This window comes from Danio rerio, chromosome 17 (genome assembly GCF_049306965.1).
Source record: "Danio rerio strain Tuebingen ecotype United States chromosome 17, GRCz12tu, whole genome shotgun sequence".
Classification (NCBI taxonomy): Eukaryota; Metazoa; Chordata; class Actinopteri; order Cypriniformes; family Danionidae; genus Danio; species Danio rerio.
In genome coordinates, this window is record NC_133192.1 from 13,492,416 (window position 1) to 13,512,536 (window position 20,121).

The 20,121-nt window shown below is 34.2% G+C and overlaps 1 protein-coding gene across 5 annotated transcripts in view; it reads right to left on the bottom strand.

The window, feature by feature from the left end:
* Positions 1 to 7,762: 7,762 nt before the first annotated feature.
* The window catches only part of snap25b (synaptosome associated protein 25b), an 87,415-nt gene continuing 75,056 nt past the window's right edge, over positions 7,763 to 20,121 (bottom strand). For 4 of the 5 annotated variants that reach the window (XM_073926955.1, XM_073926956.1, XM_068214327.1 and 1 more), the window contains exons 6-8: positions 16,687 to 16,803; positions 12,131 to 12,275; positions 7,766 to 8,633 (exon numbers count right to left, since the gene is read on the bottom strand). In XM_073926955.1, coding sequence (XP_073783056.1) covers positions 8,565 to 8,633; positions 12,131 to 12,275; positions 16,687 to 16,803 — 331 coding nt within the window. In that variant the 3' untranslated portion in view covers positions 7,766 to 8,564. Of the gene's footprint in view, positions 8,634 to 12,130; positions 12,276 to 16,686; positions 16,804 to 20,121 lie in introns of all 5 variants that reach the window. The other variant, NM_131434.2, reaches the window with a different exon arrangement.

Genomic DNA, 20,121 nt, shown 5'->3' on the forward strand with positions numbered 1-20,121 from the left:
TAGCATTATCTTTTAATATTTTTTATGATTACCATAATCTATTTTCATTATTAAACAGATGTAATTCCTCGATTACTTGCATTATTTCTGTTTCCTAAGCTTTGCAATAACATAGATTGATGACAAATAATGATCTTGTTCATTTATGCTCAAAGGACTTTTAAGTTGAAATTGACCTACTTCCTTTTAATGTGAAATAACTTCCGTTTGCACTGAGAATTCATGCATATACTCATATGAAATCACTTGCATATATGTATATACACAACTAGCTGTATATATGATTGTGAATTTTATTTTGTATGGTTGCGTGAGTGTTTCTTGGGTGTTTATGCACACATCGAGTTTACATTAATATGTGAGAGTTTATGGTGCGTGCATATGCACTGATCAAGTTTATATGTATATGCGAGTGTGTACAGGTGTGTTTGCATGCTGAAGTTAATATGTATGTGCGTGTGTTAATGTGGGTGTTTATGCAAGGATTGAGTTTATATGTATGTGCGTGTGTATGTGGGTGTATGCACGCGTGAAGTTTATATGTATCTGCGCAAGTTTCATATATGTTGTTTTGAACATTCCAATAGTGTAGGTGTATATGCACGTGTTTTATGAGTGTGTTGATAAGCGAAGTTTGATTTAAATCCTACACAGCGCCTCATAGAAAACAACGTCTTTTGAACACGATGTCTATTGGTGCTCTAGATCTGCCACTTTACTCTCGAATAAACTGATTGGTGCAATAATGCATTAACAATGGTTTGAACCGAGGTCAAATGTGTATTTAATATTTATTATTTCAATTTTATACGGATCAGAGTAAAAATATATTGTTTTGACCTCCTTCGGGATCAAACTTTAATTAACAATCCACCCCAAACCCCCCAGTAATTCACACCCTGATATACAGTGTACCTCGGTATATATATATATATATATATATATATATATATATATATATATATATATATATATATATATATATATATATATATATATATATATAAATATTTACTACAGACTGTTAATTAAAAAAAAAATATATATATATATATATATATATATATATATATATATATATATATATATATATATATATATATATATATATATATATATATATTTACTCATATAGGAGTACAGCAACTAAATTTTAAATACAAACAAACATGGATTAGGCTACATATTATTTAATGCATTGTGTTAACACACTCTGTAATGTGAAATCTTGCTGAATTACTTTTGCTACTTTATATTAAAAGTGTTATTGTTTGTTTGTTTGAGTGGAAAGAGCTTAATTAATAGTTTTTTTTTTTTGTTTTAAAGAAATGCCAGTATTAGCCAGCTGGCTATTTCTTTAAAAGCCAGTACACTCAGTTCAGTTTGTATGCATTTACTTACATTTTTGTTTATTTTTATGTATTTACTTACTTTTTACAAATACATTTTTGCTTAAATAAACGAACCAAATATTTATGCTTTAAGAATAACTAGTCTGGTTTACACTGTTTTCCTAAGTCTTCTTGTTTTCACACCTCTGACTGCAGCCTAATTTTATTTTTCCACCTTTCACTGGAAGGGCAAAGGAAGACTCTCTTTCTTTCTCATGTGCTCTCTCTATTCCCATTATTTCTCCCAGTATGGCAGGCTGTTTTAACATTTAAGCCTTAAAATCTACCAACATCCTTTTCATTCTACTACTACTTATATTTCAGACTCTTTCATATACATATTTATTAGACACTGATACAGGTACGCCTATTTTTAAAAATGTATTGTAGTAATCTCTCAATTTTTACTCCAAACTTTCCTCCAAGTATGATAATTTTGAGTTTCTGGTACGATACTTTGACATTTCCAACCTGGCAACACTGTTTCATACAGACTTTAACTGCTAAAATGGCTTGCCATACTCCCTCTCCTCGCGTTCTCTCTGTCTTTTCCTTTTCATATATGGCCTCTTCATGCTAAGATGGAGCTCTGAGGTTAGGCAATTCCCTCTTCCCTTCCCCCACACATCCTCGTTCTTCCCCATCACTGGTTCGTCAGACTGAATAAATGCAAATCCCTGGAAAAACCCACTAATGCTTCCTCCACCACAGTGTTTATGGCGCTGTATACAATGAGGGAAGCGTGCAAGTGTTTATGCATTTAAATCATTATTCAAATGAAATATGATGTACTAATGCATTCAGACTTGTACAAAAACCCCATGAGTCAGAGTTCGAGAGGCTTTTGGAGTTGCTGTCAGCGTTCGTTAATGAGTTCTTCTGGAGCCGGTGTGTGTACAGAAGCGTGAACAGGGGACGTGGATGTAAAAAGGCCGATGAGGAGGTGGACTGGGAGAGATGAAGAGCAGGGCCATGCAGCGGAGGGCTGAGAGTGACTCAGAAAAGCGAGTGGGTGTCAATCGCTGAATAATGATCCTGTTCAATCAGCACCTGCGCGCGCTCAACAGCAAATTATGTATCAGAGGGATTGTCACATCCCATCTGCTTCACGCGCTAAATAAGGTTACTGATCACAGGTGAAATTTCAGGCGGAGAGAGTCGAGCGTGTTCAACTAAAAAGTTTCTGGTTGAAATTCACTTGCGAAAATTAACTTCATGAAGACTGTGAGTGCTTAAGCCTACATTTTTATGAAACCAGAAAAAACTATTTCAACAAGCAGTTTTCTATAAGGATCATATTTGTGCAGTTCTTTGCACAACACCAAATAAACAACTTAAAGGTCCCATGAAGTAAAAAAAACATTTTTTTTAGATGTTAGTATCAGTATTGTTCGTTTTTAGGATATCTATAAGCTATTGCGCACCAAAACAGTAACAAAATTTGCGTATAGAAGATATAAAACAGATATAAACATGTAAGGCTTGTAGTTTCTCATTTCCGCCTAAAGGCTGATTTATACTTCTGCATGGAGTGATCAGTGTGACCCATGTCGCATGCCTAAAGGCTAATTTATACTTCTGCGTCAAGCGCACGCGTATGCTACGGCAGGGGTTCCCAAACTTTTCAGGCCGCGACCCCCAAAATGTCAATGCCAGTGACTCGCGAGCCCCAATATCCTCTGAGATGGTTGTAAATACAGAAATCTTGCATGCAATGGCGCACACACACCAATGGACCCAAGTCTGTTCTTCTTTTAATTTTTTTAATGCATGAGAGCTGGAAATGGGCCACAAAGTTTAACCGGGTGTAAGGAAATCTGCTTCATCTGACGCTATTGCTGTGTCTTTAATACAATGTTATTACCCCAGGGGGTTGCAATCCAATAGAAGTAGTAACTATAAGCTACTATAGTAACTATATATGGTATAAACGACAATTTTTTCTCTTCAGAAGGTTATGGATAAAATATGGTTATTCTTATGGTTTAAATAAAAATAAATAGATTTTTGGAAACCACCAGGCGACCCCCCTTCATTGTCCCGCGACCCCTCGGGGGGTCCCGACCCCCACTTTGAGAACCATTGTGCTACGGCGCAGCCTACACAAAGACGCTTAGCCCTACGCCGTGGCTGTCGGTGTCACTGACGTGCACCTTTCAAAAAATGTAACTACACCTCGCATTGACGCGTAGCTAAAGCTCTGTGATTTGTCCGCTTGGTAGCGTTGATGAGTGTGGGCGGGAACGAGAGCTGCGCGAGCCCGATGGAGCGATTGTTTAGAAGTGTGAAGTCCTGTGAAGGAGCTCCGGATAGAAAGTTTTGTTTTCTGTTTACCTCATGGTTAAAGTTGTTGCATGTCCGCCGGTTACTGCCTCAAAATGAGCGAGTTTGAACCACTTGTACATTAGGGAACACCAAAACAAAACACCAGCAAATAAACTTGACACAGAGGAACATAAACACCTCACTGCCAAGTAGCGTTTCGGAAGTGTCATTGCAGAGCAACTGAAACAGCGTGCAGAAGTATGAATGCACAGCTACGCTTGTTGCATGCGCTGTGGGTCACGCCGATCATTTGATGCAGAAGTATAAACCAGGCTATAGCCCTCGCCGTGGCTATCAGGCGATGTTGACACACATCTTGTGAAAAATTTAACTACACGTCACAGCGACGTGTAGCGCAAGCTTTGTGATTGGTTGGCTTGGTATCACTGACGTGGTTCTTATGTTCCTTTGTGTCAAGTTTCTTCGCTGGTGTTTTGTTTTTTTCTAAATGCTGCCTTAATGTACAAGTAGCTAAAACTTGCTAATTCTGAGAGGGGAACTGTCAGACGTACAACAACTTTAATCATAAGCTAAACACAAAACAACAGTTTCCATCTGAAGCTCCTTTACGGAACTTGACACTTGTAAACACTCGCTTTAACGGGCTCGCTATAATCTCACAGCTCGTCAGCGCTACCAAGTTGACCAATCACAGAGCTTGCACTACGTATCATTCCAACGTATAGTTACATTTTCGAGAGGTGCACATCAGTAACGGCCACGGTGAGGGATATGCGACTGCACCCAGGCTGCGCTGGAGCATACTCGTGCCCCTGATGCAGAAGTATAAATCTAAATAAGTCTTAAATGGATCAATAGTTTAATTCAAGTCACTTCATACTTAAGTTTCTCATCACATCGTGACCAATCAAATGCTCTCTAATGTCTGACATGCACCCCCCCTTCATAATGCTTCACATTTGATGCACTTGAGCTCAACCACTCTCACTGGCTGTTTCTCAGTTCCAAGAATGCAGAGAATGGACTTGCGTTCTTGTGAAGACCGGTCTTACCAGGTGTCCTCGGAAGAACGAACTCGGGAGACTGTGAGAACACAGAACGCATCCTGTGAGAAATGAGATGCTGCGTTCTTCCTGATGGTCACATGACCTTCATGCATTAGTAATGGAAATAAAACATTTTTAAAAATTAAACTTTTGTTGTTTTTTGACCACACACTCCACGACCCACTGAAAATGTTCCCGTGACCCCCAGCAGTTGAGAAACAGTGCTCTAGAGCATTGCCCAAACTTGGTAGTGGAGGGTGGGTGTCCGGCAGATTTTAGCTCCAACTGGCCTAAAAAAAACTGCACAGATATGTCTGGAAAGCCTAGATAGAGCTTGATTAGCTAGCCTAGGTGGGTCTGATTGGGGTTGGAACTAAACTTTGCAGAACACCGGCCCTCTAGGACCAAATTTAGACACACGTACATAGCAGTGTAAAATATTGGTGTACATCTATAGAAGCCATTGATGCATATCTGGCAAATACATATCCTCAAATGTGGTCTGGCTGAAGAAAATCATTAGAGAATGTGGAGCAGAGAAGCGCGACACTGATAAGGCCAGAAAGATATTGCAGTCTTGGTTGTCGGTGCTTTCATGTGTGTTTTTGCTTTTCAGGTTGTGCGATAAGTGGCATATGAAAGTCAGCCACTGCTTGAGCACATGCCTTTCAGCTTGGACAGCAGAGGACATTATCTCCATCTGATGACGACAGCGTTGTGTTTCATTCTCCACAACAAAGAGGAAAATAAAATATGTTTGCTGCATGGACACCAGCAAAAGGTTCGTATCTCAGCCAGGTAAGGTAATTTAAAAGGACAGTTCACCCAAAAACGAAAATGTTCCTTTTCTTATAATGCACCCAAAATATGAAATGCAATACCTGCATCTGTTCAGAATGCTGTTTTCTTACTTGTCTTTTTAGTAAAATGTTTAATTCGTCATATATTCTGTATGCAATTTGCTGATTTGTCTGATTACTACGGTCTGACTTATTACTGTGTACTGGATAGTAATGATGTTACTAATAAATTAATAATTTTAAGTCTGTTAGTCTGTTTTTGGTTGTATTATTTTTGTTTTGTATACTTATTAGCACTTTGAGTTTGAGAAAAGTGCATCATAAATAAAATCTAATATTATTATTATTATTATTATTATTATTATTATTATTATTATTATTATTATTAATTTATTCCCGCTCAATTAGTTTTAAACCTGATGAATTTCTTTCTCCAAATGAACACAAAACAATAGATTCTGAAAAATATTTAGCCACTTACATGCATAGTAGGAACAAATGGAAGTCAGTGGGTTTTCCAGCATTCTTCAGAATATTTTCCTTTGTGTTTAACAGAAGAAAGAAACTCAGACTGGTTTGAAACAAATGGAGAAAGAGTACATGCTGACAGAATTTTAGGATGAACTATCCCTTTAAATAGTTATTTGGTGTGATTTGGTGGCAATTTTCAATCAAAAATTGCTACTAAATTGAACTTAATTGAAGTTGAAATTGCTACTAAATTGAACTTAATTGAAGTTGAAATTATTCAACTTGCATATATGTAACATAGGCTCGCTCTGAAAATGTAGCCCTATATACATTTCTGGAGATCATGAGTTATGTAGCCAGAGGTACGTATGGCTGCATTTCATCTTTAAACGAACGCTACTAGGTGGTATGTCGCTATTCCTATTCGTGCTTACCAGTTGACCGCTTACCTTGATATGGACGGCTTTCCCACCGTTACCAGTTTGTCCAGTGGCTTGTCATGTATGTCGGCAGACGTAGAAATGCAGAGACAAGTTAAACATGATGACGGGGTTCGAGTCTGGTGAAGAACGGTTCCAGAAAGCGGGTAATACAAAAACAGAAGCCAAAAATAAAACAAACATGTAAATAACAGGTTAGAATGTGGTAAAATCTGAAAACGTGTTAAAAATCCGGCGTGGGCTTTTCTTTTTCTGCATTGCTTTTGAACACTATTAGTTGGGTTTAGAGAAGAAGGAGGGTAGGTCAGTCAATCGATTAATCATTCAGTCAGTCAGCAACAGTCAGTCGACAGCGGCCTCTAGTGGATTTACACGAGAACAGCAGACGCAAATTGCACTCGCTAGAGAAATTTGAGGTCTGAAAAAGCGTACACAGCGACCTCATGTGGATTTGCGAAAACAAAAACTGCAAACAAACGTAGCTCCTGGGACATATTTGGCACTCTCCAGAAACGTATATAGAAGTACGTTTTCAGAATGAACCTTGTATATATGACATTCTATCTATCTATCTATCTATCTATCTATCTATCTATCTATCTATCTATCTATCTATCTGTCTGTCTGTCTGTCTGTCTGTCTGTCTGTCTGTCTGTCTGTCTGTCTGTCTGTCTGTCTGTCTGTCTGTCTGTCTGACTGTTTGTCTGTCTATCTATCCATCTATCTATCTAATTTACTATTACACCTATTAATATCGATAATATTTCAAAATCTGTTGCACATATATAACAATAAATATATGTAAAATCCAAACATTATTTATTTTGATTTGTACTATTTCCTATATATCAGATTTTTATGAGGGGCAGCTGACAAATTAGCCAAATTGGATGATGCTTAATCATGTCATTATAGACCAGAATCTCAGAGGAACATTTCCAGCACCTTACTGAATCAATGCCACAAAGAATGAAATCCCTCCATCCTGTTATATGATCTGTTCATCACGGTGGCTAATCTTCTCAACATTTACTTTTTTCCAGCCTGATGAAAATGTACATTATTGGCAGCTGCGCTTCAAAAATCACCATGGCACAGCCGTCCCCTAACACATAGGTTTACACGTGCTTGTGTTTATCCATGCTCTGTGTGTGTGTGTGTGTACTTGTGTATTCCAGCATTTGGATGTACTTAGTGACGTTGCCAGCCATAATCCATGTAAAGCCTCTGGTTCAAAGAGGATCTGGGTTAGTACAACGTACTCGAACACACTTGTATCAACAGCAAAAGCCTGCTATATAGTAAATCAGATCACAGAAAGCAATAGATTCAGGTTTGTTTCGTTTTTATTGGCATTTCTTATAGTTCTGATTTTACACCAACTGACACATTTCGCAGATGTACAGAAAATAAAAAGTGTGGCACTATTTTGTGACGTGACTTCAAAACCGAATGCATGTACCGACATGCCCATGCTTGTATGGTAATGTCTACACATAAGGGAGGACTCGAGGAGGGTAATAACACGTGAAAGTGACACGCCGCATACATGGATGACCACTTTAAGGTGGAATAATCGTCACTGAACACTGTCTAAAGGCGATTACAAAATGGCAGGCTAAGATAAGCAAACTGTCATGTGATCTCCAGCGCCTCACCATCTCTAATTCATCTCCTGCTGCGCTACGTCTCAATATGAAGCATGGCTTATATAGAGTAAAACACAGAGAGCATGGACACACAGATGACTGAAAACCTTAAGAAATTTCATCAACAACAAACAAAAAAAAATGGTGTGTAAATGGACTTGATGATATACACTTGATAAAGAAAATGAAAGACAAAAATAAAAGAAGAAGAAACTTCACACGTGAGTTCTAGCCATCAAATATGCACTATGTACATTTAACCTTTGGAGAGAAAAGATACAGAGTAAATGTGACCATTTGCTAGACTATCAGTAAAGACAGACACATACACGACGACACGTTCTAGATAGAGCGCAGAGGGGCTGAGAAGTGCATGTGTGCGAGCCGGTCGGGCCGAATACCGTGGTGAAAGCACATGTGCACTGGTGCAGGAACGGCGGGGGGACGGGGAACGGGACACGAAGCACTTCTCCGAGGGATTTTAGCCACTTCCCAGCATCTTTGTGGCCCGCTGGTTGGCTTCGTCGATCCTGGTTTTGTTGGAGTCAGCCTGGAAGATAGTAGATAATATAGTTATATACAACAGTTCTGTCTGGTTCTTGAATCTGATTGGCTGATAGAAATTTTGCCAGTTACATCACACAAAGGCCTCTTCACCCTTCATTGTGTATTACTCCGCCCACAAACAGCCAACAACAAGCAAAGACGCTACAGTTTGACAAATATTACTGTTGTTAGACAACAAAATGTACTTTTGAGGCTTTTTTAGTCGAGAATGTAGTTATTTAGATTTCAACTATAAAGTTATTTGTAAGAATAGTGCCTATTTTAAAACATTTATAATTTCTGAGAGACAGCTTGTCGGCGGCCAAAAACGGTTAACGTTGTCTATCCGCAAGATGGCAACAGGAACGCATAATAAGCCCTTGCTTAGTGTGTTTTCCTGAGCGTAAATAAGAAGCTGAAAAACGGAAGCGTCGCGGTTTTTAAGGTGGACCGGATAGAGTCAATAAGAAGCTGTGAATAAGAAGCAGGATCCAGCCTTGTCCCTCCTTATCGCAAACACAACAGCAGTCTGGTAGTGACTGCTCTGTTTTTTTTTTCTGGGTTAATTATTGTGATATTGTAACAGTTGCTTAATGTTTGATATGCATTTTGCGACAGATGTTTGAGTGTATTTTTCTTTTCCTTTTGCCCACTCATTTTCTTGACTGGCATGTATGTAGTCAACAGCACTTGGGAGAAACACATAAAGGCCAATATGAAGAGCGAACTAGTTTCTGACTCCTTTTTATATTCCATAAAGTCTCGGGGTAAACGCAGGGACACCTGGCACTCGTCACAATACCAACGGCAACAGAGAAATCCTGTAGACTGTAATAGACTGTAGAGAGATATCTCTTTAGACAGATGGCATTTTATGTCACGTTCAGCCTTAAAATCAGATGGTAATATTTTCAAATAAATTTCAAAGTGATATTTAACAGATTGAACATATTTACATGGTCTTTCCTATAATATTTTTTCTTCTGGAGAAAGTTTGTTTGTTTCATTTTGTCTGGATTAAAAAAAAAATCTGTTTTACATTTGCTTATAACCATTTTAAGGTTATTATTATTAGCCCCCTTAAGATTTTTGTTTATTGTCTAGGAAACAAAAATTGTTATACAATGACCTGTCTAATTAGCCTAACCTGCCTAATTAATCTAATTGAGTTTTTAAATGTGACTTTAAGCTGAATACTGGCAAAGATAAAAGAAATCAGTTATCAGAAATTAGTTATTAAAACTATTATGTTTAGAAATTTGTTGAAAAAAATCCCTCTGCTCAACAGCAATTTGTGGGAAAGGATATAAAAGAAATAAAATTTAACAGGACGGCAAATAATTAATTAATAATAAACTGTTTATTTGGTATTAGATTCAGTGTTCATGATACATTTATGGCAAAGCTGGTGGTTTTCAAATAGTACCTGGGAGAGTTATAAATTAAAAATCAGCTAATTATTATTAATTGTTTAGCTATGATTATTTCATGAGTCTAGATGTTTTAGTGGCAGCTATTATAAAACACTAAATAAAAGAATAAATAACAAATTTTTTTTTATTAAAAACCCAAGTTATTTTATTATTAGTTATTTAGAAGTTTTAGTTATGTAGAAGAAGTTAGTTTAATCATAAAATAATATAATTCACTCATTCATTTTCTTGTCAGCTTAGTCCCTTTATTAATCCGGGGTCGCCACAGCGGAATGAACCGCCAACTTATCCAGCAAGTTTTTATACCTTCTTGCTGTGAAGCGACAGCACTACCAACTGCGCTTTGCCCCAAAAATAATATAATATTCATAATATTTAGTTCATTTTAATAATTCAATGTTGTGTTAATCACCCCTGATTGAGAACCAATAAGTTAAGGCGACTTAAATCATTTGACAAAACTAATTGCTACAAACCGTTTGAGTTAAAAAAAACTAATCCATATGAGTACGGTGAACTTGCTCCATTTAAGTTGAAGTAATGAGGTATTTAATGAACTCAGTACCTTCAGCACTGTGTTCAAAACTCTTCTCAAATGAGTAGAATTAACTTTCAGTACATTTTGAGTTAATTACACTCATTTCATTAATAAAGTTGACTGTCAGGTTTTGCAGTGAATATTTATGTTATTTCTGCAGAAGTTTCAAGAGAAAAAATAACAACAGTTACTGAGAATGAAAAAGGTGATTATATTGTATCATTGCATAATATATTTAATAATAATCATACAATATATTGCATAATTAAGCTTGTTTTTCATAATATAAATACAAATAATAAATTCAGGATGTTTAAATGCAAATAATTTTACATCATACTTAGGCTACCTGATTATCTTAATTAATAACCTGTTTAATAATCATTATTATTATTATTATTATTATTATTATTATTATTATTCAATTAAAAACAAGCTTACATCTTTCAAATCTGATTTATTTTACAGTTTCAAGTTTACGTTACGCAATTCTGACTTTCATCCAAATTCAACGTTTTCATATCAAAATTCTGTCTTTGTTCATAATTCAAAATTTCATTCATTCATTTTCTTTTCGGCTTAGTCTCTTTATTACTGTAATCTGGGGTCGCCACAGCGGAATGAACTGCCTAATTTGAAATTTTCATTTCACAATTGTGATGTCACAATTTTATACATGGCACAGATGTGACTTTCATCACAGTTCGAAGTTTATATCTTACAGTTTTATGCTTGTTACATTTTTTATTCTAGAAGTTTACACCCCATGTTTTTTTTTCTCCAGAAGTTTCACAAATAAAAAGTAACAACAGTTAAATACAACAAATAAAGTATATCTTTTTGGCATTTTAATTAAGCTAGACGTAAAAGATATTCTGGATAAGTTGGTGGTTCATTCCGCTGTGGTGACCCCTGATTAATAAAGGGACTAAGCCGAAAAAATGTATGTATAAATTCAGATAGATTGTTAAATTGTTAATTTAACACTGAAAATTGTCATAATATTAATACAAATAATCATAAATTCAGGATGTTTAAATGTAAATAATTGTCATACTGAGGCTACCCGATTATCTTTAATAACCTAATCAATAAAAATAATTATATAATGTTAATATTAAGTTTCAAGATTTTTTTTATTTAACAAAACAAGCTATTTTTGTACCTAGATTATTACATCAATACATATGCTCATAATAAGATTTTAATTACAATAACATCACATCATGTTGAGCTTCTCTGATTGAAAACTAGTATTCATTTTGTTATTAAATAAAACACCCTGTTCTGAAGAGAAATAGTAATAAAAAGCATTCCTTAATAAAGTGGATTTATGATCCAGAATCCATTAATACTCCAGAGTAAAATACATGTCTTTATTTATTTATTTTTTTACAGTGGGATGTGTCATTTCAAGCACCAGCAAGCATTATGTGTTATAATTAGATGCTCTTATCTCTTGAGAGAGTCTGTACTGAGGCTGTTGTGTTGGTTAATAATTTCTGTGATATTGCAACGGCATGATCTCACCATGTCCATAATCCTGTCGATTTGACGGTTCTGGGTGTCGATCTCGTTGCCCATGTCGAGAGCCATGTGGCGAAGGTTACCGATGATACTCCCGACCTGCTCCAAATTCTCATCCATTTCATTCTCCCGCGCATCATTTGTTACCCTGCGGAAAAGCAAACAGATAAAACCGTTGACTGATGCGCAAAACCCTCAGGAGGATTTTCATATTAAAGGCAACACTGAAATGCATTCGCAGTCCATCTTACTTTCATAATATGACATGTTGTGAAAGACACGACAAGACAATGAGACTTAGTTATAAGTACATGATAAAAAAATTGATTTTTCTTGACTTTTTTCTTGATTTTCTTTTTATTTCGTAATTCTGAGTTTACGTCTCACAGTTCTGATGTTGTTTTTATTCTAAGTTTACATCTCACAATTGTGACTTTCTTTGCAAATTAAAGTGTAAATCACATTTCTGATGTTTTTCACAGTTTCAAGTTTACATTGCCCAATTCTGACTTTGTTACAAATTCAAAGTTTACATCTTGCAATTCTGATTTTTTTTTTTATTTTAAGCCTAAATCGCACAATTGTGACTTTGTTTTCCCAATTCATCTCATAATTATGACATATTTTCTGAATTCCAAGTTTAATCTTGCAATTCTTTGTGATTCTGCTTTTACATCTCCCAATTCTGAAGTTTTTTCTTTTAATTCGAGGTCTACATCTCACAATTGTGACTTTTGTCCCAACTTGAAGTTTACATCTGACCATTTGGATGTTATTTTTTAGATTTCATCTCGCAATTCTGACTTTCTTCGCAATTTCAAGTTTACATACCACAATTCTATAGTGACGCAGTGGCTCAATAGGTAGTGCTGTCGCCTCACAGCAAGAAGGTCGCTAGTTCAAGCCTCGGTTGGCTCAGTTGGCGTTTCTGTGTGGAGTTTGCATGTTCTCCCTGCGTTCGCGTGGGTTTCCTCCGGGTGCTCCGGTTTCCCCCACAGTCCAAAGGCATGCGGTACAGGTGAATTGGGTAGGCTAAATTGTACGTAGTGTATGATTGTGAATGAGTGTGTGTGGATATTTCCCAGAGATGGGCTGCAGCTGAAAGCGCATCTGCTGCGTTAAAATGTGCTGAATAAGTTGGAGGTTCATACCGCTGTGGCGACCCCGCATTAATAAAAGGACTAAGCCGACAAGAAAATGAATGAATGCATGAATGCATTCCGCAATTCTGACCTTATTTTGCAATTTCAAATTTAAATACCACAATTCTGACTTTCTTTGCAATTTCAAAACCACTAAATCAAAAAGTTTCGAATTGCCATGAGATTGTGTTGGTGTTTCTCACAATTCAATTTTGCATCTCTCAATTCTGATCTCGCAACTCTGACAAAAATTATTTTTTTTTTTTTTGCAAATTAAAATTTCATCTCACAATTCTGAGATTTGTTTTTAGAATTTCATGTTTACATCACACAATTCTGACTTTCTTCACAATCTTCTTATTTTTTTCTCATTTAACAGTTCTGTTGTTTCTCACAACTTCAAGTTTACATCTCACTATTACATTTTCTTAACAATTAAGTGTTTTTTTTTTTTTTTTTTTGGCCATTATTAAGTATTACATTACAGTATTTCAGACAGGAAGCAAAGAGGGGGAAGGGATGGGAAATGTCTTCAAGCTGGGATTCAAACTCAGAACACTAGGCTATTTACAATATCCTAATTCTGATAGTTCCTCACAGCCCTGACTTTTTCTTGTATTTCAAATCTCACCATTCAGATTATTTTTTCAGATTTTACATCAGACAGTTCTGGGTTTAGATACGGTTCTGACATTTTAACATTTCACAATTATGAATTTCTATTTCACAGTAAAAATCTCAGAATTCTGACTAATTTTGACTTGTTTTTTAACTTGCAATAAAACTTTTTACGACTTCATATTGTAACTTGATAATGCAAAATTCTGAGAAAGATTTCTGAAAAATAATGTTGCAAGATCTTAACTCACAATTCAGATTTTTCTTTCCACAACTGAACATTTTTATATCAACTGCGTGTTAGTAATCTGCAATTGGGAAATAAGAGCTATATAATCTGTGCCATATAATCTTGCAACTACAAGAAAAATAAATAAATAAAACTGTGAGCTAAAGTTGAAGTTGAAAATTATTAGACCTCCTGATTTTTTTCTCTTATTCAAATATTTCCCAAAAGATACCTAACAGAGCAAGGAATTTTTCACAGTATCTCCTAAAATATTTTTTCTTTTTGAGGAAGTCTTATATGTTTTATTTAGGCTAGAATAAAATCAGTTTAAAAACAGGTCAATATTATTAGCCCCCTTAAGCAATATTTTTATTGATTTGTCTACAGAACAAACCCTCATTATACAATGACTTCATGGTCATCATGGCAAAGATAAAATAAATCAGTTATTAGAAATCAGTTCTTAATGAGGTATTCTTTCCGTTAAACAGAAATTGGGGGAAAATATAATTCAGAAGGATTAATAATTCAAACTGTATATTTTTTTACTGCATGGTGTTGAAAACACAATGCCATACAATGCCTGTACATTGATCTCAATCTGTTTAATATTTTATACTGGACAGAAAAAGGACAGTAAACACATAATGGCGCAGCTGATGATTCTGTTGACTCACATCTCCCCTCCTGTATGTTCTGTCTACACTAGCATGACTACAACAACTGTCTAACAGCATTAAGCTGTATACGGATGCTAGTTTGTTTGTGACCTGACATTGGATATTTTGAGACAGAGGACCAACAACAGTTCAGTGGTTTCATGACCATCCCCGATGTGCCTGAAGCTACAGTCTGGCACAAAGCGGACATCCGTCTTCAACAGACAATTATAGAGATCCTCGTGACTCACTGACAAGCCAAACGCGCTGCACTTACTGCTGATACACTGCGCTAGATTGATGAAAACAATTAGCTTTTGCTCACACAGGCAGTGTTTAGGACTGACAACTGTATTTACTAACATGACACTCAATCTGTTCTGTCCACACAACAGCCGATGGTCAACAAAACAGGTAAATTATGTTTTTAGATTAGATTCAGCTTTATTATAATTACACATATACAAGTACAAGGCAAAGAAATGCAGTTTTGGTCTAACCAGCAGTGCAATAAAAGCAAGTGCAGGATACAGGTATAAGTTATAAAGTGCAGTTATAGAAAGACTATGGTGATATTTACAGATGGATGTACCATGAACATTATGTACAGGTTGTATTAGCTATGAACAGATGTCAATCCCTTTCTCTGATTGATGGATGATGCCGATAATCATACGCTGTAAGAAATATCTCCCTTTATTTACAGTTTCACTACCAATTTGTGATTTACAAGTATTTTTTCTTTTATTTAGAGTTGTAAATTACCTTATGGGATTTTGATCTCTGCTCTGTCGACTTTTAATGTTGACAAATCAACTCAACAAAATAACAAAGTGACTTTTATTGAGTTTTAGTATTTTTAAAGTAATATATATATATATCACTAGATATTTTTAAGACACTTCTATACAGCCTTAAAGAGACATTTAAAGGCGTAATTAGGTTAATTAGGCAGGTTAGGGTAATTAGGCAAGTTATTGTATAACGATGGTTTGTTCTGTAGACTATCGAAAAAATATAGCTTAAAGGGGCTAATACTTTTGTCCTTAAACTGGTGTTTAAAATCTATCTATCTATCTATCTATCTATCTATCTATCTATCTATCTATCTATCTATCTATCTATCTATCTATCTATCTATCTATCTATCTATCTATCTATCTATCTCTCTATCTGTCTGTCTATCTATCTGTCTGTCTGTCTGTCTGTCTGTATATCTATACTCAGGTGAGGATCGAACACGTCATAACGCAACGTGCTGACCACTGGACCACAATGTCGATGTTACGCTTATGTTGCCCGAATGATTTTTACATCATCACTACCCTGCAGGCTGCATTTTGCTCATGAGGCTGCGAGACAATAAATGAGAAGAGCGGAGCTGCGGCAAAATAATGAATAAAAAGAGTGAGGCTATGGTCAAATAAATAAATAAATGAAAAAAAAAAGTGCGACTGCTGAGAGTGCAAGCAGCTAGAAACACCGGCCCTCGCAGCCAAAAAATGGACCGGCCCACCAGGAACTCTTCTGGTTCTCCCGATTGGCCAATCCGGGCCTGGTTTTGACACATGAGTGAACTGTTTTGGGAAAGGTATGAGCTTTTGCAAGCGAGCTATAGTGTTGTGCTAAACTGTAACACTGTTTTGCCAAATGATCTTAGAATTTTGAGAATGTAATTTCTGTTTCAAGAAATGAGTCAAACCAATGGAGAAAAACTCTAAATGGCAAAATTAAAAATCACAGCTTTACTATTTTTACTTTATTTTGTATGAAATAAATGCAGCATTTTCTCAAAAACACAAAACAGAGTACTTTTACACAGTATAACTGCTCATTTTCATCTATACATTTTAACATTTATAAACATAGGCTCCACTGAATTTAGCAGTACTATTTTCATAGGTAACAGACCTGCGGATGAATCCTCCGCTGATGGCCATCTGCTCGCGTTCATCGACCACACGGGCTGGCTGGCTGGACACCACCCCGTCCTGGTTATTACCCCAGGACTGACCACCACCTTTCAACCTGAACAACAACAGTAAGGCAAAGACACAGAGAGACAGAGCGAATATGAGCATTACATTAGACTGAAGCTCTAAACATGCAGAGGACAACATGCAGATATTCGACACAGAGCACAGGAATATCTGCATGTTATGGAAATACATGCACTAAAGGTGTTGAATAAATGAATAAACGATGGACACATATATTAATGTAATGTTTTCCTGGAACTAACATATAAAGTGTCCTTCACTAATACTGGCACCCTTGGTAAATGTGACCACAAAACCAGTCAAAAATCAATTTATTTTTGTAATCAAAATTTACACATCTTTTGAAGCTGAATAAATGAGCTTTCAACTCTGTTAAAATAGTGGGGTTTAAAATACCCCAACATATAACCCAACTATAGGTTAATATAGCACCTTCCTAATTATTAGTAATTTTAACCTAATGTATTGGGTTATTTTTTCCATTCTGGTTTTATTATTGAAGTACTACTATTATTTTTATAATCATGGCTGTTTAAATAAATAAATGTCTCCGCTAAGTCCTAAAGGCGAGAATGACAGCTGAATATCCCAAATATGAATATCATTTCCTCCCCCCAAAAAAGGTAGAGAAAGCGTTTTATCGGCTATGAAGTGTGTGTTTGTATCATCAAGAATTAAGAGTGCTGGTGAAACAAATATAAAAAAACACAACACGGAGAGGTAATTTGATAAGTAAAATTACAACAATATTATTGAGTTTCAGCTTAAGTAAACTTTACAACACAAAAACAACATTACGTATGCATATTTATACAGCTGTTCTGTGTAAGTTAAATCAGTTGAATGTTAAAATTCTAAATTTTAACCCAACTGGTTGAGTTATTAAATAAATAACCAAATAAAGGTTATAAATAACAAATAAAAATGAATGAATGAATGAATAATCTTACTTTTCTTCTATTGTGACCACATGAAAAAGGGAACTATTTATGTGCTTTCAGTTATCATGTATTTCTAATGTGTATTTTGTTGGTATCATCTTGCTTGACATTTATAGCCCTACTGAAAGCACCAGCAGATAGTTTACCTCATTATTGAAATAAAAAAAACCCACTTGCAGTAGCATAGACTAACATTCATACATTCATTTTGCTTCGGCTCCGTGGAATGAACCGCCAACTATTCCAGCATATGTTTTATGCAGCAGATGCGTTTCCTGCCATAACCCAGTACTGGGAAACACCCATACACACACACACACATACAATAAGGCCAATTTAATTATTCAATTCACCTATATAGTGCATGTCTTTGGATTGTGGGTAAAAATGGAGCCCCCGACTAAAACCCACGCCAACATACATTTCTTCACTGTAAAAGGGAAATATTTAGCTATAATGCAACTTAGATTTACATTAGACAAATACTACTCATTTATTTATTCATTTATTTTTCATTTTATTTTTTATTTTAATTTATTTAAAAAAATTAAGTTTGTTTATAATTTTTTTAAATTCATTTATTTAAAAATTTGTATTTATATATTAAAATTTAAAAAAATTATTTACATTTAAAAAATTAATTATTTTTAATTTATTAATTTATAATATTTATTTAAATTGTATTTATTTATTGTAATTAATTTTATTTGATTTATTTAAAATAAATCAATTGTTATTTATTTTACATTTTTTAATTTATTTATATCTATTTTTTTGTGTAAAATTTGTACTTATGTTTAAATGCCAACTTTTATTCACTTATTTTTTAAGTCCAAAGAGAAATGGACTATTGTTTGTTTTTTTTATTATTATTTTGTGTCTGAGCAGCAATAAATAACACTTTAAAATATAAGGAGTTTTCATCAGATTTTTCTAAACTAGTAATGTTTTGAAATTAATGAATGCATAATAATCGTGATAACTGTGATTATTCCTGAGACTATAATCGCACAACCAAAATCACAGTATTAATGCATCTTATGTATCTTTGTTCTCAATAATAAAACTGTGGGTTTTTTATACTTAAGCAAAACAGAAAGGTTAAACAACAAGCTTCTTTGGTTTTTCACAGCTTCTTTGCTACCAATATTAGTGAAGGCCAATGCAAGACGTCACAAACAATAGAGCACAACAGACAACACACACAGACACTAACGGAGATGAAACGAGTACATTGAGAGAGGTTCACAACAGTTATCAGGAAGAAGAGACAAAGAGAAGCATTCAGAAGTACAGTTTAGATCAACTCCAGACAAATCATATGCATTCAGTAAAAATTCACAGCTTAATAGATCTGAAAGGATATCAGTTCACAAATAGAAAAGCTTTCATCATAACAAGAAACATGCATTGCATTCAGCCAGGGAAAGGGAGTTAGGCAGTGTTTAGTAACAGTGTGCATACAGTAAAGGCTTTGTTCACACTGCACCCATTCAAATCTGAAAGACAATATGCTCAGTTGCATGTCAAGGTCAGAGTAACTTAGCGATAATAAAAAAAAAAGTGTCATAACTTATTTATCATCATGCCTATATTACTTTCTTTCACATATAGGACATCAGTCCTTGTATAGTTAAAGTACGGACCCAACTGACCAAAATGTTTGTTTGTTTGTTTATGTATTTTTTATTTATTTATTTATTTATTTATTTAGATTTATTTATTTATATATACATTTTTATTTTTATAATTTATTTATATATTTAATTTATTTATTTATTTATTCATATTTTTAAAATATATTTTTATTTATTTATTTTGTTTTATTTATTTTATTTATTTATTCATATTTTTTTACATATATTTTTCATTTATTTATTTTGTTTTATTTATTTATTTATTTATTTATTTATTTATTTATTTATTTATTTATTTATTTATTTATTCATTCATTCATTCATACATTTATCCAAAACTAATATTAATGATAGCAATATGCTGTGGTATCTATATATACATTTTATTTATATAATTTATTTATTTATTTTAATTAATTTATTTATATATTTTATTTATATACTTTTATATATATATATATATATATATATATATATATATATATATATATATATATATATATATATATATATATATAATTTATTTATCTATTTATATATTTTATTTATTTATTTATTCATATTTTTAAAATACCTTTTTTTTTTATTTATTTTGTTTTATTTATTTATCTATTTATTTATTTAATTATTTATACATTTATCCAAAACTAATATTAATGATAGCAATATGCTGTGGTATCTATATATAATTTTTTTTAAACAAATAATTTTGTAAGTCAGGTACATTTTTGTAAATTTTTTGGCCAATAAAACATAGCACAGCCTCAA